The sequence below is a fragment of the Passer domesticus genome, chromosome 6, assembly GCF_036417665.1.
Source record: "Passer domesticus isolate bPasDom1 chromosome 6, bPasDom1.hap1, whole genome shotgun sequence".
In the NCBI taxonomy this organism is placed as follows: domain Eukaryota; kingdom Metazoa; phylum Chordata; class Aves; order Passeriformes; family Passeridae; genus Passer; species Passer domesticus.
This window is the reverse complement of record NC_087479.1, coordinates 8,698,250-8,725,670: the sequence shown is the minus strand read 5'-3', so window position 1 is coordinate 8,725,670 and position 27,421 is coordinate 8,698,250. Positions and strand designations below refer to the sequence as shown.

Below are 27,421 nucleotides of genomic sequence, written 5' to 3'. Positions count from 1 at the left end.
ACCGGAGGGTAGAGGCCAGCCAGCCACCAGACCTCAACATCGCCACTGCTTGGTGCAACCTTCCCCTTCCCTGCCAGCAACTGGGCTGCACCGAACCATCCATGAACTTAGGCTTGACACTACTCAGGCTGAACTTGGTGGCGGGGAGGAGAGGAGGAGAAGAAGAGAAGACTCCTCTGCGTGGTGAACTTCGCGACACGGCGGCGTGTAGGATTAGCAGCTCCGGTGTCTATTTGCAGGACTGGCACGGTTCACGCCGTGGTCTTGGCAGCCGCGGCGCAGCCCCGGCACCTTGCTCTGCAGAGACACCTTTGTGGGTGGGAGGAGGATGCTGAGCGCCTGGCTGCCCGCCAGCCCGCGTCGAAGCGCCACGCAAATTGCAGCGGAGCTGCACAGAAAGGGAGATCGCCCACTCCCAGCAGTCTGTGCCATCGGCTGTCTGGCAGGATTGATGGTTGTCACTACCGAATGCTGCTGAGCTGGAGCCAAAATCAAATGAGTGGATGTCCTTGTGAGCCTGCTTGGGGGAGAGGAAAAAAAAAAGGAACTTAAACTAAGAACTTTTTTCAGTTTAGAAAATGAGCTAAAGAGGCTTGTTCCACTTTGCAATAGCTGGGAAGTGTTCCTCCTGCATGCAGAATTGGAAGGCCACGGGTTTTTGTCTTCCTTGGTACTGATTTGTAGCAAAAGAGACTCTGTCAGGAAGGAGGGAGCATCTCATGTTAAACTGTCCATAGGGCACAGAGGAGAGTTTAACCATGGCCAACCTTGATCTTTACAGGCATGGTGTAATGTTGGTGGTGGCAACAGGGGATGGGCTGATGTCCTTTAATGGTTTTCCCTCTTCCCACATGGACAACCAGCCCTGGGCATGCTCCAGGTCATGATTGTAGCTGTGGTGATGCACAATGATAGTGAAGTGACTGGTTACAACCTCTTTGGGAAATCATAGAATATTTTGTGTTGAAAGGTAACTTTAAAGATCATTCAATCCAACCCTCTAGTAATGAGCAGGAGGTTCTTCACTGAATGCAAGAATAGCTGGGGTTGGAAGGGACCTTAAAGATTATCTAGCATCCCCACTGCCATGGTCAGGGACACCTCCTGCCAGACCAGGTTATTCAGAACCCATCTAACCTGGCCTTGAACACTCCCAGGGATGGGGCAGCCTCAGCTTCTCTGGGCAGCCTGGGCCAGTGCCTCACTGCCCTCACAGTAAAGAATTTCTTCCCAATATCTAATCAAAACCTGTCCTCTGTCAGCTTAAAACCACCTGTTTTTCCTATTGCTATGTGCCCTTTTCTCTGATCTTCAACTAGGTAAGATTGATCAGATCCCCATCCCAAATGACCTTCAGTGTTCCTCAGACAAAAAGAGGGAACTTGGTTTCCTGAATCTGACTGAGAGGTGTTACCAAAAGAATTTTACAAAATCACAGTAGAAACACAATGTTAGAGTCTGGTTTGTCTGTAAGGGCTGAATTGAGCCAGATTTACACCAGTAAAGCAGAGATGAGGCCCTACCCCTGGCGTGGAGTCAGCTCACCTTTCAGTCCCCAAATTGTTCACAAAATGGACAGGAATCATCTGAACCAACATATCCTGAGGGACAAGAACAACTTGGAAAATGAAATGCATTAATCTCTGCCCCTTCACCTCTTGAGAGAGGGAAAAAGGAAGGAAAGCAAGCCAGAAAGGAAAGAGATGTGCTTCCTTTTCTCCTCTATGTTGGGGACAAGCTTACTTGTCTGCCTGCCTCTGCTTTCTTTCCCTCATGTCCTTAGTGTGGTAAGATACAGAAAATATCTAAATAAAGTGTTTTTCTCAACTATGTGTATCAAATCCCTCTCCTGGGACAGAGGTGCTGTGGTGCTGCTACTCACTGGGCTGAGGAGTGCTGGCTCTGGTCCCGCCTCTCCCATTGCTCCTACAGATACTGGTAATTTATTTTTGGGGGTAGATCTGAACTATCCAAACTAAATCCATGGGCCTTGCTAGAAAAATGGGGCCACGCATTCTTGAATTACATCAACAGATGTGATGCCAAAGGTGTCTTTGAGCCTGCTCGAGCTGAGGAAAAGCCTCCTGCCTTGTGGTGTGACCTCTCCAGGATGCATCCTTTTGTTTTCTTCTGGTGTGGCTTGAAGGGACTGATTCTGGCAGGGAGGTACTGCTGTGGGGACATCCTTGTGCTGTGGTGGGGAGCAGTGGGGGACAGGGCACGCTTTGTTTGTGGCATTAGCAGTGCCTACACTGCTCATTCCTAGAGGGATCCGGGCTGTAGAGCTAAAATGCATGGTAAGCACTGGCTTGGCACACAGCAAGACTGTGGCTACAGTGAGGTAAGGACCATGGCCCCTGCCCTGCAGCCCAGCACTTCTTTGAGGCTGTATCCTCTGAGAGATGATCCCTTCTTGTTGTCCAGGCAGTGAGGTGAACCTCTTCTTTTCCTCAGAGCTCCTGCCCTGATGGCCAGGAAACTCCACTCTTCCCATGGGCTATAAATATTTAAAGGAGGAAGAATAGGAGCCTGGCCATGCCAGGCCATCACTTCTGTGACTTACAAACCCAAAATTGCTCCTATAAGCTGAATTATTGATTTGGAGGGTACCTAAACAGCGTGTTCAAACACTTCTCAGTTCCCTGAGCAGGCACTCCCTCTCTGTTGGCTTCAGGAAGGATGCTCACCCCAAGACAGCTCCTTCCTGACTCTGGCTCAGCCTGGCTTTGCAAACCCACAGACACCTTCAGCCTGAGGGATCCTTCCATCGCTTCTCTGCTTCAGAGAAAACCATGTTCAAGTGCTGTGTCTATCCCTAGGCAGGCATGTGGAGGATAAACTGGCTGCCTGTTTGTGTCTGGTCAAAGTGTTACTTGGTTTGGTTCCTTCTCCCTCTCTTTTCCCTGTTAGTCCAACAGTATCTTTATATTAAGCAGCACAAGAGAAGAATAAAGATTTAAGCTCATTTAACCTTGAACACAGCCATTAGTTAAGCAATTAAAATTAAAGGGTGAGTTAATGGGCAGTGTCAAACATTCAGAGAAACATCTGTTGTAATAGAAGTCTGCCTTTTAGTTGATGAATAATTGATCCTCTGTTTGTCAGCACCTAAGCCCAGGCAAGGCAGGAGCACTGGCACTGCCAGAGCATCTCCAGTGCCCCCTCCCCAGCCAGAGTCTCCAGGAGAGCAGCACGGCCCAGCCACCACCACTTGGAGGTGCATTAGGAAAACCACCTGCACTGCACCCCCTGGCTGAGGTGGTCCCTGCTGGGTCTCTTAGCTGGGACCATTCGTGTTACTCTAGAGGTCTATTTTTAAGTCTTTATTAATGCATGTGTGACTGGATGCAGTGTCTGGACACCCATAGCCAGGGATGAAGATGATACAAACTGCTTTGAATTGAATCACTGAGTTAAATTTACTTGCTTTTTGGCAAGCAGTGGATGTGAGGGAATGTCTTCACTAATGCATTGAGGGCAGCACTGTAAATATTATCCAGAGTTTGATAAGTAAAGAGCAGAAAGGGTTTGTCTCTTGGCTCTGGTAGAGCCAGTATTGCTGGAGTCACTTCTGCAGAGCTGCCATCTCCCACAGACATCCCTCTCTCCCTAGAATGGAGAACAGCAAAAGATATTTGGGTCCTGTGAGATGGAGGAGAGCTCTGCTGTTGCCAGCAGCAGGGTGCCCTTGGTGCCTGGTCCTGCACTCCCAGCTGGAAAACACTTCCCAGCCCAGCCAGTCTCCATGTGGGGCTGGAGTGCCTCAGCAGGGCGGGGTGCTGGAGCAGGGTCTGGTTCCTGTGCTGAGCTCCTCGTGGCTGGGGCTGGGAGAAGCGCCAGAGCGACCCAGAAACCGAATCGAGGATATGAAACATTTGCAGCGTGGGATGTGGGAGAGGAAACCTGGGTCACAGAGGATTCTTGACGTGTTGTTTTCCATATTACCTCTCGATCCCTTCAAAAAAATCAAACTCAGCCTGTTGTGCAATTTTCCACGATTTGAGCATGCAAAACTGTGCAAAAAACTGAATTAAATCAAAGCCACTGTCACAGTCCAGCACAGAAGGGACAGAGGGTTTTTAGCAAGCCCAGGTGAGCCCCTCCACCCCCATATGGGGGATGCCATGAGCACAGACCCCTTTGTAGAAGGCAGTTGGGAAAAGGCAGTGGGAAGACAATGAAAAAAGCAGAAGGAAATTCTTTTGAAGGTACCTCAGAGATGAACAGTGTCAGAATGTGGGTTCTACCCCTGCCTCAAGCTTTGTTAAGCCAAGCTTTTGCCCTTTGAGGTAAAAAATAATATAAATCTGGGTTTTTGTTAGAGAGAAACACAACAAAATCACCTCCACCCTCCTAAAGAAACAAATAGTATAAATATTTCAGTTTTATACACTTATCTTTATTTTTTCCCTCCAAACTATCTGTAGAAGTTGAATTTATGCAAGAGTTCAGGATTTATTTAAAATTGTGTTTATCAGTATGTGCATCATAAGCATAAAGAAAGGGAAATAAACTGGGATGGGAAAATTGTCTTCTGCTGGTTTTAGCTGACAACAAACAGAACCTGTAGCTCAGTTTCTTCCCCCATCTCCCCCTCTGCATGTAGAGGCTGCCTTAGCATTTGTCTGCACTTTTGCTGCTGCTTCCACTTCCTTCTCTGCTTCTTTGCAGTAGAGCAGCTCTTTTTCAATTTTAAATTGAAACTTCTATTTCAACGTAAAATTGTCCCTGCATTATTGTCAAGTGTTGGAAGCCTTTTTCCACTTGTACCTTTCATTAATTCATCAATATTGCCTTTAATGACATGTAAATGCAAACAGACCTTGCTCTGAGGCCTGTGTACAGCAGGCAAGAAATGTGGCTGTTCCAGAGCTCTTTAGACAAATTGTTTTTAAGCAAAATGTTAACTGCTGAGGTTATGATCACACAAACCAGCCCATCCAACTGTGTGTAGGACGTGCACAGAAGAGATGTTCATGTTGATCTTAGTGTGGAAGCTTTTTAAAATCAGAGATGACTGTGAGAATGGATAAAGTAAAGGGTGGGTTTTTTTTTTATCCTAGATGAATTTTGTTTAAAGAAATCAGACCAGTTATTAAGGCAGGCTGCTGCCCTTCAGATAATGTCCCCAAACACCACTTTTTCATGTGTTTTCTGAGCCAGGTATTTTACGAGCTGACTTCTTTCCAGCCCTCTGTTTACATCTAAAGACAATAAAAGGAGATTTACTCCAGAGCTTTCTTGCCTCTGATGAGCATTTGCCCCCTGCACACCACCTCTTCTCAGAGAAGGGAGCAAAGCAGTGTTGATTTATCTGAGGATGCAGGTTACAGGAACAGCTGTTTTTTAAAAGTGGAGTTTATGCACATGAATAGGGGATAGTTGAGAGCTGCCAAGTAATCTGCTGTAAGCTTGCCCTATACATTGTTACAGCAAAGGATCTGGGTGGTAATGCTTAATTTTTAATTGCAATTTCATTAGGATTATCAGCTAGTTATTTTCCACTTCTTTCGGGAGTGGCTGGGCTGCAGGCAGGCACAAGGGCATCCTCAGCCTGGTCCAGCCTGGTCCAGCCAAACCTGTGTCACTCTCCCAGCAGGGGCAAATTCAGTGCCTCTGCCTGAGCTCTGCAGAGCCCACGTACAGAACCCCTCATGCAAAGGCAGGGAACTTTCCAGGAGCCCTGCAGATGCTGGAGAGGACAAAGTGAAGTTGGGGATGAAGGAGGAAACCTCTTGATGTCACAAAGACATCCCAGAGCCATAGAATCATCAAGGTTGGAAAAGACCTCCAGGGTCATCAAATCTAGCCTTTGACCCAACACCACCTTGTCAGCCAAACCAAGGCACTGAGTGCCACTTCCAGGCATTTCAGGGATGGTGGGTCCCCACCTCCCTGGGCAGCCCGTTGCAATGCTTAATCACACTTTCAGTGAAAAGCTTCTTCCTGATGTCCAACCTGAACCTCCCTTGGCACAGCCTCAGGCCAATTCTCCTCATCCTGTCACTGGCTGCCTGGGAGAAAAGGCTGACCCTCACCTGAGTCCTTTCAGAAAGTTGTAGAGAGTGATAAGGTCCCCTGAGTGTCTTTTTGTCCAGGCTAAACACCCCCAGCTCTCTCAGCAGCTCTTCATAAAACTTACTCTGAACCTAACATCTCCCTCCCCAGAGATGCTGCTCAGGCAAGTCAGAATAACTACTGCTTTGTTTCAAAATAATAGAGGATTGATTTGGCATTTTCTTCTGAAAAACTGCTTGCAATAGTAGCAACTACTCAGGCAAAACAGGAGAAAGGTACAACTTCCCAAGCCCTGGGTGTTCTCCCCCTGCCCTTGACTGACAGCTCCGCTCTGCCTGTCATCTGCAAATGAGCTGAATTCCTCACCATAACAACAGTTGGAAGAATCTGTTTTTCTAGCCTAGAAATAGGGATTTGGCCTTGGCCTTTTGGGGTAATCTGTTTGGAATTTGGTGGTGGAGGTGATGATCAACAGTTGTTCAAAGCTGCTGGCAGCCCACTGGCCTTCACGCACCGACTCGGTGGTCTTGGGCTCTTTCCAGCTCTGTGCATTAAACATTGCTTTCCCATGATGCAAGAAAAAGGGTGCAGTCGATGCTAAAAGGCAGAAAATTTAAATCTGATGAAAGGAAATGCTTTTCCACACAATTAGCCTTTGGGATTTGTTACCACATGGAGCTGCTTAGGCCAAACATTTCGCATGTCTTTGGGGGGAGGAAAGGGTGTCTGGGGATTTATATGGAAAGCAGATTTTCCAAGGAAAAAGGTTCAAATTTGAATGAGGGGTCTGAAGTTCAGAGCAGGAGTTTTAGCTTCAGTTTGAGTGATTAAGATGTTCTCTGGACTGCAGGAATGTCTTGAATTGCAACCTGCAGTCAGTCCCAAGTGAGCATCACAACTACCAGTTACGCTGATAACTTGCTTTCGTAATTGTTTCTCCCACCACCAGTTCACCCAGCAGCACAAACCTCTCCACCAGAGCAGTTTCAGCAGTGGTACAGTGTGTTACCTTCCTCCTTGGGGTGATGCACGCGGCTTGATGATTTCATATGTGGGCAGCAAAGGCATTAGTGGCTTTCCTCATCACTCCAGCTGATGGGTGACTTTGTGCTGTGGGAGAGGTCACAATGTGCCTTCCCTTCAGACAAGAGCAAACCACAGGAAGTTTTGTGTATGAAATAAACTCTGCTGGATGGAATGGCAAGGCTGAAGGCTGGAGGAAGCGTTCTTCCTGGGAAAGGCTTCTCCTGGCTGTGGCTTTGCAGGTGCTGGGCCCCTGAAGAGCCACCTGAGCTGGAGTTTTAGTACAGTTTTGATGGACACAGCCTCCTGTAGTCACAGCGTGCTGAAATTTATGTGTTTTTTAATGGTTGGGTTTTCTTTCACTTTTGTTTTGAGAATGCCAGGACCATTTTTAAAAATCAAGAAAATCCCCCCTGGGTTTTCCAACTTCCCCTGAAATATCAAGCCCTTCATTTAAAATCCATTTTTATTATTATTAGTTTGGATCTCACTGGACAGTCTCAACTTGCATCCAGGTGTTTTGTTAGACTGGATTTGTTCCCATGTGCCACAATGAGTTTCATCCTGCAAAATGAGGCAGTTTGCAGAAAAGGGGGATTTTAGAGGAAGTCTATCAAACCAGAAAAATAAAACCATGGCAAAGCAAGAGACTACTGCCATTATAAACAAGTGTGTGGTACAAATGCAAACATCTGCAGAAATTCTCTTGTTCCAGTGGGAGGGGCTGAAATTCAGAATATTCACTGAGCCTTGGGAACTCCTGCCTGTTGGGAGATGGGTGCTGTGGTGTGGTGGGTGCATCTGCACAGCACGAGAGAAATGCATAACAACCCCAAATTTCCTCATTTCCTTCCTTATTGTCTATGATAAAGGGACATAAGGATTTATAAGTGTTCTTTAATTTGCCCCTTATTTGCTGTAAAAATCACAGAATCACAGAATGTTTTGGGTTGGAAGGGACCTTAAAGATCATCCAGTTCCAAATCCTCTCCATGGGCAGGGACACCTTCCACCAGACCAGGCTGATCAAAGCCCCATCCAGCCTGGCCTTGAGCACTCCCAGGGATGGGGCAGACACAGCTGCTCTGGGCAGCCTGTGCCAGGGCCTCAGCACTCCCACAGTGACAATTTTCTTCCTAATATCTCATCCACACCTGCCCTCTTTCAGTCTAAAGCCATTCCCCTTGTCCAATCACTACTTGCCCATGTGAAAAGCCCCTCTCCAACTCCCCTGTATTCTCCTTTAGGTACTGGGGGTCTCCCTGGAGCCTTAAGTCCCACATAATGTATCACAAATAGATCACTGAAAAAAAAAATAAACAACAAACAAATATTCACCTTATCAAAGTCCTTGCCTGCCTCCATGCTGGTTTTAATGTATATTGAGCAGCAATAGTACAGTATAGCATTGCAAAAGTTTAGCATTGCATTGCAAATAGTACAGCGCTGCAAAAGCAGGGTACGTAGTTTTTGTCACTACTTTGTCACTTGCATTACACTTTTGTACGTGTGAACGTTTTCTTCTTATCTTTTTAAGCCCTGAAACACCGCCTAAGCCTTGGCTAAGCCTTTGTGAGCCCCGAAGCCGCGCGGATTGAGAAGGGAGAGAGGCGCATCGCCTCTCACTGCCGACCCAAGAGCATCCTCTAGTGTGGATGGGAGGGAATACTCGCACCTCGCCTCCAAACACCGCACCGGCCGAGCAAAGCAGCAGAAACGCAGCTCCGAGTCCGTGGCAAAAGGCAGCACAAGGGAGGGAATGCAAACACAGGCAGTGGGTGCTCGGCCCCAGCACCGAATCCCCCATGGGCTGAGCCCCCGAGGTGATTGGGCAGCTCCCACCTAGTAATCCTGACTGAAACTAAGTGCCAGCCGTAATGTTAAATGTATATAAAAATTGGAAGGCGTGGCAAACACCTTAAAATAATTTAAAATGTGTATTATTCACTTATAGTTTACAGTGGTTTCTGTAAGGGCGTGTTTTGAGTATAAATGTATTTTGCTAAAAAAAGGTAAGTGAAACCACATTTGAGGCTGTGGGGTTTTTTGGTTTTGTTTTTTTTTTTTTCTTTTTCTGTGAAAACCTACTTTATATTTTTGGTAACAGCAAGCAATTTTTGTGCACAGAGCAAGCAAAACCACATTTTGATTTTCACTGCACTGTAAAAAGTGTGCCTCCATTGAGAGCAGGAGGACTGAGATCCAGAAGCTGCCATGGTCCACTCCTAGGGTGTAAGGGGATGCATCTCCAGTAGATAGAGGGCTGGATAAATAATGAAGAGAGCGACTAAAGAATTTAAATAGTCATTACATGGCTATTATGTGTATTTATGCTATTATGGTATTATATGACACCAATCTAGTCCCCTGATGTCTTATTTTTTGTTCTGTAAAATGGAAAAAAGAAGTTTAATTTCACTGCCTCAGGAGGGGATAAACTAATTATTCTGAGTGTGCATCTAAAAGATGATGAGGAGCTGTATAATTATTGCAGGTGGGTGGACACATGGCTAAGGACATAGTGTTATTTCCAAAGGCTGAACAGGAGAAATGAGGCCACGCTTGCCTTCCTCACTGCACCTTGGAATCACAGAATTACAGATTGGTTTGGCTTGAAGGGATCTTAAAGGTCATTCAGTTCCAAACCCCTTGCCAAGGGACACCTTCCTCCAGACCTCAGCCTGGCTGAGCCTGGCTCTGAACACTCCCAGGAATGGGGCATTCACAACCTTCCTGAGCAACCTGTGCCAGGGCCTCAGCACCCTCACACTAAAGGATTTCTTCCTGATATCTAATCTAAATCTACCTTTCCTTCAGTTTAAAACTGCTAGCCCTTGTTGTGTCCCTACACTCCCTGATCCCTCATCTTTCCTCTCCTTGAAGTGCTGGAGCCATCCTGTTATGGGGTGGTTGGGCTGTTTCTGGTTTTTGCTCCTTGCTAAAAGCTTGCAGTGAAACCTTCTGCAGGAAGGAAGGCAGCACACATGCTCTGACCTGGAGAAGCTCACATATTAGGGCAAGTAACACACTCCATCTGTGCACAAATTTGGAAGAAGTAGAGAGGAAGGGTGAGATCAGGACAGACACAGGTTGGAGTAATCTCACCTCAGTGGGATGAAAGCCTTTGAAAGAAGCTTTGAAGGGATAAGTAATCCAACATGGGAGCAAACAGAAAATGAGATAAGATCCAACAGAGCTTACCCAAAGCCCACCATGCCAGCCTAACCTGTTAGCTTCCTTTGATAAGAGAACTGATCTTCCAGATAAGATCTACTGCATCCATAAACTACTTGCCTGGTCTCTCAGAGCAATTGATAAAGTCCCACTTGGGAAATTATGCCCTCAGATGGGAAGTGGTAGAAATGTTGTGGTGAGGTAAAAAACTGGCCAGGGCAATGTGAGTAGCAAGGAAAGCCTTGGGGGAAGCTGCTGGAAACATTCCACAAGAAGACTGGAAAATCATTGCCAGTACAGGGGAGATGGGGTGTCCCTGTAGAGCACAGATGGAAAAAGTAGGAGAAAGGGAGGAAATCTTTGCAGATTCCTTCCAACTGGAACTATCCTATTCTATTCTGACACCTTAAAGAGAACTGCTAGGCATACCCCAAAATTTTGAGCTTACTTCTCTTGCTGCCTTGTGATTTAATCAGATCATAGAGCTAAACACAAGACAAACAAGTTCAAGCAACACAGATCTTGAAAATCAAACCAGAAATGTTAATGCCACCAAGGATTTTGCCTGTTCAAGGTGCTGAATTGCAGGTTGACAAGTTGTGTTGACTGATGCCCTCCCTTCTGCAGCTGGGGTGGTTCTGTGCGTTTGGAATGTCTGTGTGGACATCTGCCCATGGACTTGCAGGGTTGATTGCTCACTTCCTGCCCTGCCTTGCTCCTGTGTCCTCTGAGTAACCTGCTGCAATCCCACCTTGAGAGCACACCAGCAACATCCAGTTTGTGCTGGCAGTGGCTTCAGAGGGATGGTAGGGACAGCAAAAGAACTGCAACAGACAGATAGCATGAATGCTATCTACAGCAAATAGAATGCTATATACAGCAAATGATGTGTCATTTGGTCAATAAAAAACCTCTTAAGAATGCTCTGGATAGTAGAACTGCTGCATAGCAGTGGTGAGGGGAGGTGTTGCTGAAATTATGCAGAGCCTTGCACCCCCCCTTCCCCGTTCTATCTTGCCATGCTGAAAAGAGCAGCAGCTTAGCTCCTGATTGGAATGAGCATTGGATTGGGTGCTGAGGAATGCTGTGTATCCTTCCACTCTCTGTTTTGACTGGCAATGCCACCTGCAGCACTGACTGCCAGGTTCCTCCCTAGACCCCCAGTGATGTTGCCCCTGGTGCCTTAGGGTATCTCTCTGCCTTCTCTTCTGTCTTTCTAGCCAGGTTTTTACTCATCCACCCAGCCTATACTATTTGCCCCATGCCTGCTGCAGGAAGAGAGGCTCTGGAGTCAATTCTGTGTTGCTTTTTGGCTCTTTGGCTTCTGTCATTTTTAGGAAATCCATCCTACCCTCTCAACACCCAGACCTGTCTCCCAAAACCAACCTTCTAGCTATGCCATCTCCCTTCAAGTCCAGAAGCTGCTTTTCTCCAGCAACTGAGCCAAGATTGATTTGCAAAGTCTATGGTTCTGATTAGTGCAGGCAATTACTTAATCTCTCTTAAGTCTCCCCCCTACCCTGGAAGGCTTAGCAGTTGCAAGATCCCTTGTATTCAGCTGATGGACTTGCTGAGCACACCAATTGTGGTGGGAAGCCCTTCAGAGCCACACTGCCTTGTGCATGACTCCACTCAGGTGAATCACTAAAGCTCAGTGCCAAGAAATCACAGTAATTGCAGAGTGGCCTGGAGAAAAACTCTGTGCAAGCTGATCTACAACATCTTCCAAATGCACAGAGCCCTTCCAATACAATGTCCTAAACCCCCTCTGCCTCTGCCAGCATCAGGGAGCCTGCTGTGCCCTGGTGAAGGAAGGCAGGACATGACCCCATGTGCCTTATATCCCTTTGGTGCAATTGATATTGCAAATGATAAAAACAATTGTGAGTTTAAGAAGAGGCTGGGCAGATTCACAAAAGGCTGTTTAGAAGAGGGAAACCATTCACACTCAGGAAGGCTCTGGCAGCCAGGCTGCACCCAGGGCAAGTAAGTATTTTTGCATTTTCCTCCAGGAATTTACTTTGGCTGTGGCCAGGGAGGCACAGGATACAGCCATTAAAAGGAAAGCCATCACTTTCCAGAGCACCTGTGAGCTCCTGGGTCTCACCACACACAGGCTCTGCCTGCCCGTGGCTGCCCTCAGTGGGAACAGGTCCCCAGGCTTTTGTAGTCTGGACCTTCCTGCTTCACATCTGGAGCAAAGCGAAAGTGGTGCCTGAAATGAAGCTGGCAGTGCTAATTCTGGGTCAAGAACTTTCAGCTTTTCTTCAAATAACAAAGGCTGCAGTTTAAACCTTTCCCTGAGCACAGGGTGATGCGTGTTCCTGACAGACAAGAACGCAGCATGTGAAAGCTTTCCTTGCTGAACTCATCAGGAATTTACCCCTTCACATGGATGAGGGGCTTTACTGGCCACCCCCACCTTCCCATTACAAAGGAACAGAGAGATCTGGTCCCACACAGCAGTCTCCAGTCAGCAAATCCTCCCATTGGGAGCAGTGAGTTTATGAATTTTCATGGTATCCATTAGTAGTAAGCAGAAGTTGCCTTGAGACAGACTTTTTGTTAATTAACTTTCTGAACACGCACTTTTCTTTCTAGCTGGTGAATGAATTTGTTGTTCAAAGTCTTTCTCACATGCCCAGGCTTTTGTCTTTTTCTCTTCCAGGTTAATGGCTTTATAATTCTTCATGGATAGTAAAATAATCACCAAAAGTCAAGAGCAATAATTACACAGAGCTGAATAAATGGACATGGTCACAGCCTCAGCTAACGTAAAGAGATTTCGAGGGATCTGTTCCTACTAGATGAGGATGTTCAAAGATTTTCCTGCCCTTCCTCCTCCTCAGAAGAGGAATTTGGAGTGTGTGTTCTCAAGGATGTGAAATTGTGCTGTGTCAGGCTGTCAGCATCTTCAGGTTTACTTCTCATCTTTTTAATTTTACGCTGTCTAAGAAAAGCATACAGGGCACAGATGAAACACTCAGATGTGCTAAATACTCCCAGCACGACTGCTTTGGTGACTGAAAACCAGAATTGCTGAGCCTATTGCACTCCATTGGGTCCATGAAGATGGATGGTGGGACAGGGGGCTGGGAAGTTTCCAGGAGCATGCACAGGAGCACATGACCCAAATCCAGCCAGAGAGGGATCTCCTGAGCTGAGAGGGTTGGAGGGATATCTAGGGGCTCTGCATGGGGGCAAGAGTGGAGCAGTTCAGATCAACTTGCTTCTCTGTCTGACCAGCTCTCATCCCTTCTGCCACAGCCTAGAGAGAGGCCCCAGGGCTGAGCTCCTGTCCTGCACCCCTCTGGATTTCCTAAACCCCGAGGGACCAGCTGCAGACCAGTTCTACAATGATATTTTCTAATAGCCAGTAGCAGGGAAGGCAGTGGTACAAAACTGGCTTAAGCTGGCGCCCTCCAAACCAAGACATCCCCATGTTTTTAGCAGGAGTCAGTTTTACACAAACCACACACCTTAGAAGAAGCAGCAGATTGATGCTGGCTGCAGTATCCAAACCTGGTTCATTCTGTTTCTTGCCAAGTCTTTATTGAGGCCTGTATTTCACTTAAGACTTGCCAATTTGTCACTTAATTCACCTACCTTAATGCTATTACTTATTGTGATAATTATTGCAAACAATAAAGCAGTCTGCAAAAGGCAACTATCTTACATCAGTTTAGAAGCTGTTATCAACCAGGCAAATAATTTACAGAAAAGATGAAATCAAGACCTTTTTTCCTGTAAATTGTGTTGACCCCTACTATATCCACTGACATTCTTTATTGCTGACTTCTATACTAATATTTCATTACTTTGGCCAGAATGGCTGGCTGGATAGCTTAGAATTACTTACATTGCCCTGGTGATTTTTTTAATAATTTACCCAAAATGCAGCATTCCACCAGTCCTCTAAAACATTGCAGTCCTCCAAGACTAAGTGGGAATGGGTCAAGGATCTTGAGCTAATTAATTTAAGTTCTGAAGATGACAGTTGTCTGGACCTGTTAAGGTAATAATGTTTATCTCTAGTAATGCTGTTTAATAGCTTCCTTGGTTACTAATGGGATGGAAAGTGCATTGTCCTCATGACATTTGTGCATGATTCTTCTTGTTTCCAAATTCAGAACAAAAATATTTATTGAACACCTCAGTCCTTTTCACATCATCATCAACAATTTTGCCATTTCCACCACGTGATTCAAGTGTTTTTGAAGTGAGCATCATCTTAAATGTAAACCAGAGCCAAATGCCAGCTTATTGCCCTGCTCTATTTAATGCACTCGTGACCGATTTAGGACTTGGTTGTTCAAGACTGCAGCAATATGAAAATCCCACTAAAATCCTAGAGGATCTTCAGGGGTGAACTCAACCCCCCAGCTGCTATTGGCTGCCAAAATTACTTAAAAGATTAAAATAGGCAATGACTGACACAGCATACCAATTGGCCTTATTGATTTTGTTAAAGCTAAAAATGGCTACAATTCAAGTTTTAAATTAGTCTGAAAGGCAGCATGGTCCTTTTATTAAGCCAATGGCATTCTTAAATTTATTTTCCACAGCAAGCATCTTTCATATAATATTTTTAAAAGCTGGTCTCTATGTGCAATCCTTTCTAAGTGTTTCTAATGTTAAAAAAATTAACCAGCTGTAGATCAGAGAGGGAAGAAAATTGCTTAACTGCAATAGCACAGCACAGAAATGGCAGAGAGCTCCAAAAGTGCACTGTAAGAAGTGCCCAATGGCCAGTGACATCACTGCTGCCACTTTGTCATCCACAGTCTGTGACCTAATCTGTCACTAGGGCTGTGCAGGGACTGAAACATCTTGCTGTGGGTTATGTTACATCAGGCAGACTTCTCTCCTCCTGGGCACTCCTGGGCTCAAGCTCCCTGCTGCTGTGGGTGCTCCCCACCGGCACAAAACCTCTCCTGCTCTTCCCTGTGCAAAGGGCTCAGTGGGCACTAGGACTGATACAGTTCCTCTGGTGCTCCAACTGCATTCCCCCTTTTCTGTAAGGAAATACAAAATATTTTAAACTATAGCTATTTGGGAGGGTTGGTTGGGGTTTGGGAATTTTGGTGGGGTTTTTTTGGCTGGATGGTTGGTTGGTTTGGAGGGTTGCTTTTTTTTTTTACTTAAATCAGGAAATGGCATCTCTTTGAAAGGTGTTGTGCCCATTTCTGTTTGCAAAGGCAGATCTGTAGGGGCAAGGAAGTCTAAGCCATACTTCTGCGTGATCCTTTATCCTGCAGGGTGGGACAAAGTGACCTGGCAAATTATTGGCCAATGCTCTAGGCAGAGTTCAAAATGCTTTCAAGTGTTAACTGGAAGTTTCGAAAGTCCTTTTGTGTCACCGGTACAGCATTGTATTGCTTATTTTCCTCCCTTGAAAGACTTGCAAAAGACATTTGCATAGGGTTTGCTGAGCTCACTGTCAGAGGGCACGGCGAGCTCTCTGCAGTGTGTTCACCTCAGCTCCTCTCCTTGCCCAGACGTGTCCCCAGCAATCAGCTTATGGCTCAACAACAGATCACAGGACCAGTCAAACTACCCACTGGAGGATTTCCTTTTCATCTTCTCCTTGCCCTAATAAGATGACTTGCTATAAATGTGATCATTTTTCTGCTCAGCTATGACCAGTCCAACAAAGAAAGAAATTATAGACCATGTCATCAACCTTAACTATTTTCACCAGTTCTCTCCCCTCCTCAGCTTATTGTCTTAGGTAAATTCCTGTAAGACATTATCTCTGGTTTACCTTGGGTCTTAAAGGGATCTGATTTACAGCCTTGCCAGGTATACACCTGGCAGCTTCTGTTGAATGATTATTTATATTAGAGGAGTGCTGAGAAGCTCAATGCATAGTACAAAAACATTTAAGACAGCCCCTGATTAAAAATGGTTGCAGTCTATTTGGGAACCAAAGACCAGAGGCAAAGCTGTAAAGTGGGACAATTTTTATGTTCCACCCGTTGTTGTTGCCTCTCAGTCTCATACAAGATCTACGTGTACTGTCCTCGGGATTTCTCTTGTTCTCCTTGCAATTTCTATTGCACTGGAGTTTTGCTGACCACTCTGTCTCAACCACACCACTTGGAGAACCTCTTCATGGCATCTCTGCCATGCTGGCTCCTCTGTTCTCCATCATGTGTTTGAGCTGATGCATATGCAGGCCCAGGCACTGAGAAATGTCTCTCACAGAGTGGGGAAAATAACCCATGGGAATGAATGAGACATTAAGATAAAACACAGTGCTAATGAATGTTTCTGCATTCAAAGTTAACTCATGGTGTGTGGGGGGAAAGCTCCAGGATGTTTCTTCAAGATCCCAAGAGCAGAAATTTGACCTGTATCAGCTAGTGGCAAAGGCAGGATGAGAGTAGGTGTGACTGAGATGGGGATGTGCTGTGCTGTGCCCACTGATGTGATGCAGAACCTATTCTGCATGTCCCAGGACAGGAAAAAAAAAAAAAAAAAAAAGTGGCTAAAATCCTTTAGTGAGATTTAGTAGTATAATCTGTTCTCATCCCTAAGTACCCAGCTTGTGGGCAGGTGTGACCAGCATTATTGACTGGTGTGGCAGTCACTGTTTTTTCCTAGAGAAAAAACTTGCTTGCTGGTGTTATCTACCTCCTTTTCTCTCTGGAACCACTACCAGGGTCTCTGAAAGAGGAGAAACCTGCACAAATCTGCTCTGCCACAAGGAAAGGAGAGGCATCAGTCAAAGCTGGTGACTGGGCCTTCCTTTGAGAGCTCCTGCACCCCCTGATATTAGATCTGGTCAGAAAGCTACAACATGGTCCTTCTGCTGCAGTGCCCAGATGTAGTCAGTTCAGAGTTGTTTCTGCTAAAGCCTTTCCTGCAGAAAATGCAATTCAACCCCAAACACTGAAGGTGATTATTAACAAAGGGAGTTGTATGGTGCCCTTATCTCCCAGAAAGCATCCATCCTATAGGTAGAGGTATTGAAAGGGCCCACAATTTTATTAATCTTTAAAAAACTGTGCAAGATGGTGAAACTTAGAGGTGAGAGGCATTCTGAGTCTCTTCTGGACAATTCAAACAAAGCAGCCTGTGTGTGTAGGATGTGAACAGTTGCTTCATGCTTGGCAGATAATCAAGACTGTGGTACCTCTCTTTTTTGTTCAAATGTCACTTAGCCTTCCTCAATCAACTATCTCAACCTCCCACAACTCATTTTTGGGAATTAATTTCACCAGCATGGAAATACCCGGGAACCTGAGTCTTGCCAGGAGTGTTGCAATGATATAGAGATCTGTGCCCAGCTTACCTGAGAGCTTGCTTCAGTCACGGTCACTCTGTTACCTGAAATGAAGGGAGCTTCTACTCACAAACTCTGCAGTGAGGACAGCCGTGAGCTATGTGTGTGCAGTCAGAAAATGTGCATTTTTTCCCAGGGTTTTAAGACAGTTTAATGAATGTGGAACACATGGCAGTTCATGCACCTGCTGACTAAAGAAGATTATTCTAAAGTATCCTGAAGCTTTTAAGAACCAGCATGTAATGAAGCCACTACTACATTTCAAAAATACTGCTCTGTTGGTCTCCTGCTTGTGGCTTTTATTCTCCAGTGATGCTGGTAATACAACTGTTTTTCCCAAATAAATAAATATTACTCTGATGAGCTCTCATAAAATGCCTGACAAGCATATAAAACTCAAGCTGATGGCTTGTATGCTATAAATTACTAAAGCTGCCCCTACAGTTGACCCCATCAAAGTGGGCTGGCTCCTCCTGACACTGCTGACCTTTTCTTCCACATTCATAGCATTCTTCCACCATTCTCAAGTGAAGAAAGAGCATCACTAAAGATCAACACAGTGGAGTATGGTTTTAACTTCACAGGGCAGAAAATATGTGAATCTCCAAGTGATTCAATATATTATTCCCTGCAGGGCAGCAAATTATGAACCTTCTCTTCCTGTAAGGCCTTTGACACTACACTGGATATTCTTCAGACATATTCTTCAATTTAAAGGGAACTATATTTTTTTTTTACATGTGCCTATTAAATATTTCATCAAAGCTTTTCATCTTGCAGGCAGAAATGATAATGCAAGAAACCAAGAAGAGAGTTTCAAGCAGAACTGACATTTTCATTAAACCAAATGATCTAGTGTCAGTCAGCCGAGCAAACACTTGTTTACAGAGGCAATAATAATGATTGCTTTAGAGATGAAACTGTACTGTTACCTAAATGTTCTTCTTTATAACATCAGCAAAATAAGTTTATTGGTCTTGGATTTCCAGTAAAATGCATGAATTTGCTCAAATCATACAGGAATGACTTCTTTTCCAGAAGTTCTCATTTTCCCATTGCTGAGTCTCTAAGTCTTGTCTTAACAAGTCTCTTAGGCAAGGAGCAACCTTGAATAGTTCATAAATCAGTGAGATCCTGTTGAATGACAATGTTGGTTTTCTTTGGTGTAAACTGATGTTTCATTTTGAACCAGGATTTTTTTATTAATCCTCATGAATTTTAACCAAATGGCCCCACTGAACTAAATATGAAGAGGATTTTTCCAAAATGCAGAAAATTGAACCAATGGGAGAAATTTTATAAAGAATCTTCTGACTAAGTGGACCCTTGGGAAAGGGTAGCAGAAGATCACCTGCATAGAACAGAGCCTGCAATGAAAGAACTTGCAAAATAAACCTTGGGCCAGATCTGAAAATGTGCAAGGGCAAGAGTGGAATACTAGGGAAGAGGAAGGAAAAGAAAAATAGGGGGTTATTGCAGCAAAACTGCTTAAGGAAATCCTGCATTTCTGGCATTCAACCAAATATTCCTGCCTTAGCATTATAATAACAACCACAGAGGAAGAGGAGAAAGAATTTGTTCATGGTTGGGAGGGCAAAGTACAGCCCTCTGGCCATGCGTGTTGTGTGGGGTTCTCCAGGCCATGTGAAATCATTTTTCTGTTCAAGTAGGCTTGCAACCTTTCTCTTAAGAAATACACACATATATGAAAATTAATTGAACGAGTAAGAGGGAAAAAAAACCTGAAATAGAGAAGATCTCAAGCTGCCTGTTGTTCCCATTCTCCCACACAGGAGGCCTCAAAACCCTGCTGCTTCTCTTATGAAACCAATCAACTTTCCCTGAGAAGCTATTTCTTTAAATGTGATATTGAAATGGCTCTGAGTTGCCATAAGGTGATTCCCATTTAAGATGCCACACCATACAACTATGTATAATCTGACCTAATCTCATCAGACAGCACGACATCATCATTGCCGAGCTTTTACTAATTAAACCCCCCTAAAACGAGCTCACTTAAGCGTATGTTTTAATTCTTTCAGCGAAGTTTTATACCACACAGATCCTAGATGAGACATTCTGACAATGTTCACACTAAACCAGCTCCATTCTTTTATTGCACTGATAATTCTTCCTGCTCCCCTGCCACAAGTTATGAGGGTCATAAATTAAAAATAGTTGTACAAATTCCTCTCCATAATAAAAATAAGATACTTTTTGTGGGTTAGCTGGGGAATAAAAGAGGATCACTGGAGAAGGCCATACTGCACTTTCTGAAAAGAAGTGTTAACACAAATGGGGTTTTATTTTAGTAAATTCCATAGTAGTAAAATTAAATTTCACATTGGTATGTAGGACTATGCTGTGGGTAAAAAAAATACAAGAAAAATTCTCCAGCTGGTGTAAAACAAAGATGCCAAACTAACGCTGTTTTGGGCAATGCTACTACACTCCAGCTAAGAATCTGTCCCTATAGCTGGTTAATAAACAGGTTAAACCCACAAGTATTGTAAAAAGCCATCTTGTAGAACCATCCAAACGACAGAAGGCTGTCCCAGTCAGACTGCATCTCTGCAAACATTCATGCCAGGGAATAACCATGCACATGAATGGTCTTATTGTTTTCCAGTTGGCTGGGCAGGGTTGGGGCCTGTTCCTGGCTATACAGGAGAGGAGAATGTTGGCAACCAGCACAACCGAGGTACTGGGCACAGTGAAGGATTGGTGCTTAGAGAGGAGGGGCAGATCGATTTTGTTGGTCCAAACCCAGTTCAGCAAGGTTCCTACACCAAGGTAACTAAAATTAAGATAAACATCCATTTAAAAATAATTATTTTTAGTCATTTAAAAATCATCAATCAGCAAGAAATGAACAAACAAAAAAAAAGCCTGAAATCAAGGTAAATGTTTTCAAAACAACACTAAGAAGGTGTATATTCAGAAGGGTGATTATTTGCATGTTATGCTGATCCAGCTCATGCTGATACCCAGAAACAATGATGAAAAGCTTTGGTCTCAGGCTCCATAGGAAAGGGCTCAGTGCTGCCCTTTCTGCTGGCAGACAACAGCACCATTAGCTGTGTGAAGTACACAGGTCCAGACCTGCAGCATTCTCTTGCAAAAGACCACAGATCTTTCCTGGTTACAGTAAAAATCCAGGCAGAAATCCTGGCCTGAAGTGAGAATGCTGCAGGCACACATCTCCCTGCAGCAGGGCTCAAAGAGCTGGCACGGGTCCAATTTTGGTTTCCTGGGAAAGAAAGTAATCACTGAGGAGTGGAATCCATTCGAATGAAGAAGTGGTTAAGAAACCCTGCGTGACCTATTTGTGAACCTCTCCTGATGCTTCTCAAAGTGAGTTAACAAAGAACAAATGAAATCATCTCGGGGAACAGTGACTGACAACTACTTCTACAGCCCTTGGATGCAAAGCAGTCAGGAATTCATGAGCTGCACACGTACTCATGAATGTGTGTGCCTACAGCTGTGCACACTGGATTTCAGCCAGCCTGCAAAGAGTTAATCAGGCCACGTTCACTTAGCAGTCCTGCACACCTTCATTTCTAAGCTACCCACCATGCTGATATCCAGCTCATGGACAGGGAAAACTGCCCTTCAGAGGGGAGGCCAAACAGGACATCTGGATCAGGCTATGATCGCTCTGGAACAGAAGCTTCCTCTGCAGCAAGATGCAGCTCTTGTTTGGCAACTCTGTCAGAAATCTCCTTCTCATCAGAGCCTGCCAGCAAGAACTTGATTTAGCTCAGCTCCTTTGGGGATGGTGGGATCTTTGTTTTGAAGCAGGGATCTAAAGTGGCTCTGCTCCAAGCTGTGGGTTCAGGATGTCAGACAAAGTGTTTCAGTGGAGCAGATGACCTGATTCAACAGCTCTGGATACAGATTGCCCTGTGACCTGTTATTCCTCTGCCTGGACAATTTACCTTGCCCTCAATCTCCTTGTTTAGTGGGAATATGAGTGCTCTGGGACAGGGACTGGTATTGCTCTGCATCTGCACAATGTACAGCGCAGTGAACCTCCTGCCACCTGGGCCATGCAGGTGAGCACAGCTGTGAGCATGTCCCCTGTAGCTGAAGGTGACCACGCTGCAAATGAATGTAGAGAGATTTGCATGATAAACATATGCCCCAAATTTAGTGTGAGCCACATTGTGCTGCTGCTACACCCAGCTTTGTGAGGTCTTTCCCTGGCCTTTCCTCCTCCCAGCAGGAAGAAGTGGTTTTATATCACTTTCATGGGGTTGTATTTTTCAAGACAGTTGTGTTTACTAGCCTGGGGGGTTGAGCAGCCCAAGGGCCACACTGCCAGCCAAAAGGGCTTGTTTCAAAAGGAAAAGAAATGTAAAACTAAAAGTACAGCAGTGCAACTGCTTGTTTTCCCCATGGGCACATGCTCTGAGTGGGATTTAAAGATGACAGTGTAGCACCAGGATGTGCTGCCCACACACTCTTTTTGGGGGGGTGAGGAGTAAGGACAAGGAAAGACACCACTTATTATCTTTTTTATTCCTTTTAGATCACTGGAGTAAAATAAAGAGGCTGCAATGCAGCATGCAGCCAGGCCCAGGGTATTGGCCCAAACTCCATCTCCAGTCAGGTCAGAAAACACGTGGTGGGAACAGGGACTTTTTTTCTTCCCTATAAACACTGAAGTACTGACTGACTGCTCAAATAAATATACATAGAAAAATGCATGGTGAAACTGGGCTTAAAGAGAGACTAAAGCAAACACTAACCTTTTTATAGCAACTTATAACAAAGATTTGCCTAGATGGCAGGCTTGTATAAAGAAGTAAATTATCCTACTTCCTTCGAGGAGTACAGACATGCTCTACAGATCGAACATAGAGCAGCCAGTAAACAGATGCACTTCAGAAAGAAGTGAATAATATATATAAAAACTCAAGCTATAGGTCAGTTAAATCCATAATAAAATGTCATTCAATGACAGGATGAGCTGGCAAAATAGGGCAGAAGTCCATTTTTATTTGTAAAGGATTTCTATTACTTCATGGCAGCACTCAGTACAAAAGCCCTCAAAGTGTGTGGAGGTGGCAGCTGCTCCCTCCATCCTCCTGCCTGGTGTCTGAGGGACATGGCACGCTGCAAGGGTGTGGTGTTCTGCTCCAAGCAGAGACCAAGAGCACTTCAATAAAACACAGATGCTGCAGCCCAGCCAGCTTCCAAGACTTTGAAGATAATGATACCCTGAAATCACTCTGGGGCATCACGTATCTGCCAAGAAAGAAGTCAAATGTTGATTTAAAGAAGGCAATAATACTAGTAATTAAATAATAACAAAGTCCTACTGCTCTTCAGAAAGAGGAGGAAAAGGAAGAAATGCTGTTTTCCTTCCTTCCTTACAGTCCTGCTGCAGTTCACTTTGCCCTTCCTGGCTCCTCAGCCTTGCAGCAAAAGTATAAATCAGGAGTAAGCCCACTAAGTGATGCTGCTAAAGGGCCACCGCCTGCAAGTGGTGTGCCAGACCTGTGGTTTCCATGCCACCAGACTTTATTGAGATTACATCCTGAGCCAAAATTCCAAAGTACACAACACTGAGTAGACCAAGAAAAGTTCTTGCAGATGACTGAGAAACAATACTCAAACCCAACTGTAGAAAGTATAAAAGCAAAGCTGTCTTTCCAGCTGGAATATGAGCCTGGGGAAACATCACTATGAACCTGATGTCTTCCTATAGTCTTCCTTTAGCAGCCTGTGTCAGCTGGAGCCAGAGAACCAGTGTTCAGCTGCTGCTCTTTGCACTCCGCTGACATCTGCAGGAGCTGGGGCCCTCTTGAAAAAGCTTTACATGATACTCAATGCTCCTCACAATGGGAGAAAAAGTTGTCATTGCTCTCTGCACTTACTGTTCTTCAGCATTTTCTAGCTACCTACAACTGAAAAGAACTCATAAAATGGCATGTCCTTTCACAGCACCCATTTTGGGCTCTTATTCCACGGTTAGATGCTCAAGATTAACTCAGTCCTGCCAACTGCATTTAGGTACAGCCCTGCAAGAGGACAAGGAGTGGGTGTGCATGCCGACCCACAGCTTGGGAGAGAATGAGAGAGACTGGTGCTGAGGCTGGAGAGGCTGTGCTGGGACTTGGGCTGGAGAAGCAGCTGGTGTTGGGACTTGAGTGGGAGAGGAGGCTGGTGTTGGGTCTGGTCCCACCTGAGTGGGAGAGGAGGCTGGTGTTGGACCTCCCTTGGGCTGGTGTTGGGTCTGGTCCCACCTGAGTGGGAGAGGAGGCTGGTGTTGGACCTCCCTTGGGCTGGTGTTGGGTCTGGTCCCGGTGTCTCGCAGCAGCAGCATCTCCAGCCCCGTGGCATCAGTCTTGCATGTTGGACCTTCCCAGGCCAAGGATGGCTGCCCTGCTCAGAGAGGTGCCAGAGGCTCTGCTGCCATTCACTGAGCCCCTCTGAGAGCCTGAAGTGAGGGATGCTGAACCAGGGCATGGCATTGGCACAGGCTTCCTGGAGAAGCTGTGGATGCCCCATCCCTGGCGGTGTTCAAGGCCAGGACGGACACAGCTTTGAGCAACCTGCCCTGGTGGTTGTCATCCCTGCCCACGGTGCCAGGGTAGATGACCTTTAAGGTAGATGACCTTTAAGGTAAATGACCTTTAAGGCAGATGACCTTTACGGCCCCTTCCAGCCCATCCCATGCCGTGCCATGTCCCCGCGGCGATGACACGACCCACAGCCAGGCCAGCACCTTCCGCTCAGGTGGCCCGGGAGCGCCGGCGAGCCGGGTGCGGGACCCGCCGCGGCACCGCCGCCTCCCCCGGCCGGGCCCGGCAGGGCTGGAGCCGCCTCCTGACGTCGGGAACCTGCGGCGCGGGGGCGGAGCGGGGCGGGCGCCGGGAGCGGCCCGCGGGGCAGGCAGAGCCGGCTGGCGGGGCGCGGTGCCCGGCTGCCACCGCGCCGAGGGCCGCAGCAGGTAGGGCGGGCGGGCGGGGGGCTGCGGGGCCGGCACACAAAGGGCTGTGCCGGCGGCTCCCGGCTCCCCTTCCCGGGCGCTTTGTCGGGGCCGCGGTGTGTGGGGCCGCTCGTGTGTCGTGACACGGGCGCGGCGGCTCCCGGCGCGGCAGGGAGGCGGCCGGGGCCGTGAGGGCTGGCCCCGTCCCGGCGGAGGTCACTCATCGCCACCTGCGCGCCCCGGGGCCGCTGAGGCGGCGGTCGGGCCGGGGAGCGCCGCGCAGCCCGGGGAAAATGGAGATCTCCTTCCCCCGGTGCGCTTAGGAATGCAGCTGGGAGCCCGGGAGGTGGGTGAGGGGAAGGCGAGAGCCTGGCGTGTGCCGTGAATCCTCCTGCCTTCAGCCGGGGAGGGGAAAATGGGATGTTGTGGGAGAGGCCGCAGGAACGGGCTGTAGCAGCGACAACAAACAGGTGTGGCCGGGAGAGCGCCCGGTGAGTGCCGCACGCAGGTCGCGGCTGCCGCCCCTCCGCTGGGCACCGGCCCCCGGTGGGAATCGCAGCCTGCGCTCCTGTCCTGGGCTGGCACAGCCCTTCGGGGTTTGGACCAGCCGTGCAGCCGGGGAGGGAGGGAGGAAGGAAGGATTTGTGGGCTCGCAACTTACATCAGTGTGGAAGTGGGATGAGCAATAGGGAGGTTGGTCTCCTCCCTCCTAGCACTGGTGTAAGCGCTCCTGGGAATGCGCTGTGAAAGGTTGGAGGAGCCACGTTATGTCACCTCACTGATGTGCTGGTCCATACCTCTGATGATGGGGGAGGCTCAAGCTGTGCAGCAATGTGGTAGTGGTGAGGAAATGTTCTGGAAAGGAGATCTTTATTGTTTTCTCTTTTTTCCTCTCCACCGTATTTCATAATTTCATTCATTTGATTCAGCTGGATGCTTCAATTTTTTAAACAATCCTTTTTGCAGATCCTTAGTCTTGCTTTGCCATGAGAATATTTCCAGGGCTGCAGAGCTCCTACACGTGGGCAGCAGGTCCTGGCAGACACTTCCCAACTGCTTGTTGTCACCAGAGATTTAAGATAGAAACACAAGTACATGAGGCAGCATTGGGTCCCACGGTAGAGGGAAATTTGGGAATGGTGGCTACACACTCTTGTACTTGCACACTTCATTAATAGCTAACTGTCTCTTGTGGGTTTTTTGTGTTTAGGATGTATAAAGGTTAAGTGCCAAGCACCAAAATGAGCGTGACTTCGTGGTTCTTGGTGAGCAGCACTGGCATTCGCCATCGGCTCCCTCGGGAGATGATATTTGTTGGAAGAGATGACTGTGAACTGATGCTCCAGGTAACATGGCTTTTTTTTTTTGTGTAATTATTTCTTCTGAAGATGCCGTAGATATGGATGTAATGCTGGGGATCTGTAGAGATGTTTGATGCTTTCAAGTGACACCTTTTAAAAGGAACTTCCTCTTTTTATCCTGAGTCTGTGTTTCCCCTGAAGACTTCATGTTTGTGACAGCGCGAGTGAGGTTTTCAAATTGCCATGTCATCAGATGGATAGGATCTGTAGTGGTGGGAGATTAATCAAATAGATTAACTGTCTTGATGCTACTAGAAGCAGTAAACAAAGACATACCATTCTGTCCTGATCTGTGATTATGCTTGCTGGCTTTTTTAGCTTTTAACACATGCGCTGTTTACATGTGATTTGAATGCAGGCAGGGTTTTTTGTTTACCTGGTTTTCCCTTTAAGTGTGATTAAATTATTTATGCAGGTATTTCTCAGGTGTTTTTATCATGGTAGAAAACGCTGATGTTTAGCAGAGGAAATCTGTTTTGGTAGGCTGAGTAGGCTGGTGACCTCTTCCCAGAGTAATTGTGTTACTTGGGCAAACTTTCAGCTTCTGTTAGTACTTTCCATACCAGCATGTGTCTCTGCTGGACCTAATCCAGCATGTCTGAAGTGTTGACTGTGGTCTGATGTTTGACAGCATAATGTAGTAGATGTCACTCCAGATGAATGGAGCTGGAATCTTGCAAAGAGCTTTTGACAGGAGCACTTTAGCTCAGGAATTTGTAGAAGCTCAGAATTAAATTAGTGATTCTGAAAGACCCACGCCATAAGTACTTAAGTGCACAAAAAATGTTCTATTGCACCTGCCTGTCCCACTTTTGCCCCTTTGTGAAGGTGGCAAACGTTCCTGTTGGTGGCAGAATTAGGAAGCCGCCTGCACAATGGAGACACCCTCCTCATAATTTCCACTGCTGACCTGATCACAGGTATGTCCTAAATGCTGTGCTGGTGATCTACTGAGGAGGCTGCATTTGTAGTTGCTGCAGGGATTTTGTATTGTATGTTAGTAGGAGGTCTGTTTAGAGAGGTAGAAGTTCTTGTATGAGGTGTACTTGAAGGGCAAGGTGCTGTCTAGCTGTAATAAAATGTCAGTGTCCACAAGAGAAGAGCTTGCAGCGTTTGTCCTGCTCTGCCTGGTGGCAGTGAGGGGCACGGCTGTGCTGCAGTGGTAGAGTTGGGAGCTCCTGTTCCACAGCAGATCGTTTGTTTGGGTTCTCCCATGAATCACACTATCTCTTATTTCATGTTTCTACATGCCTGGCTGATGAGGCATGTAAAGGTGAGACATTAAAAATGTCCTGATATTTGCTGTATATCTGCATTTGGCTGCTCAGGAACCTGATTGGCATCTTCTCTCATGGCTTGGAGGGAGAAAACACAGTGGCCCTGGTTTTCAGGAATGGGCTGAGTTTTAGGCTGCCCATCCTAATATCTTATGAAGAAACTTGAGGGTCGTTGTGCATTTTTCTTAGCTTTCAGTACTGTGACAGTCATGTCTCAAGCTGTGCACTCTAAAATAAAAGTACCCAAATACCTGTTATGCTTAAAATGCCCAGCTTGTTTCTCTGGTTGCTTATGGGGTTAACTGGATGTCATGGATTGTGAGCCTCTCCATACCAACCA

At 46.3% G+C, this 27,421-nt stretch overlaps 1 protein-coding gene across 8 annotated transcripts in view; it reads left to right on the top strand.

Moving 5' to 3' along the window:
* Nucleotides 1-24,347: 24,347 nt before the first annotated feature.
* Nucleotides 24,348-27,421, top strand: part of CEP170B (centrosomal protein 170B) — a 57,928-nt gene continuing 54,854 nt past the window's right edge. For 7 of the 8 annotated variants that reach the window (XM_064423139.1, XM_064423138.1, XM_064423134.1 and 4 more), the window contains exons 1-2: nucleotides 24,348-24,464; nucleotides 25,654-25,789. In XM_064423139.1, coding sequence (XP_064279209.1) covers nucleotides 25,685-25,789 — 105 coding nt within the window. In that variant the 5' untranslated portion in view covers nucleotides 24,348-24,464; nucleotides 25,654-25,684. Of the gene's footprint in view, nucleotides 24,465-25,266; nucleotides 25,286-25,653; nucleotides 25,790-27,421 lie in introns of those variants that run through there. The other variant, XM_064423132.1, reaches the window with a different exon arrangement.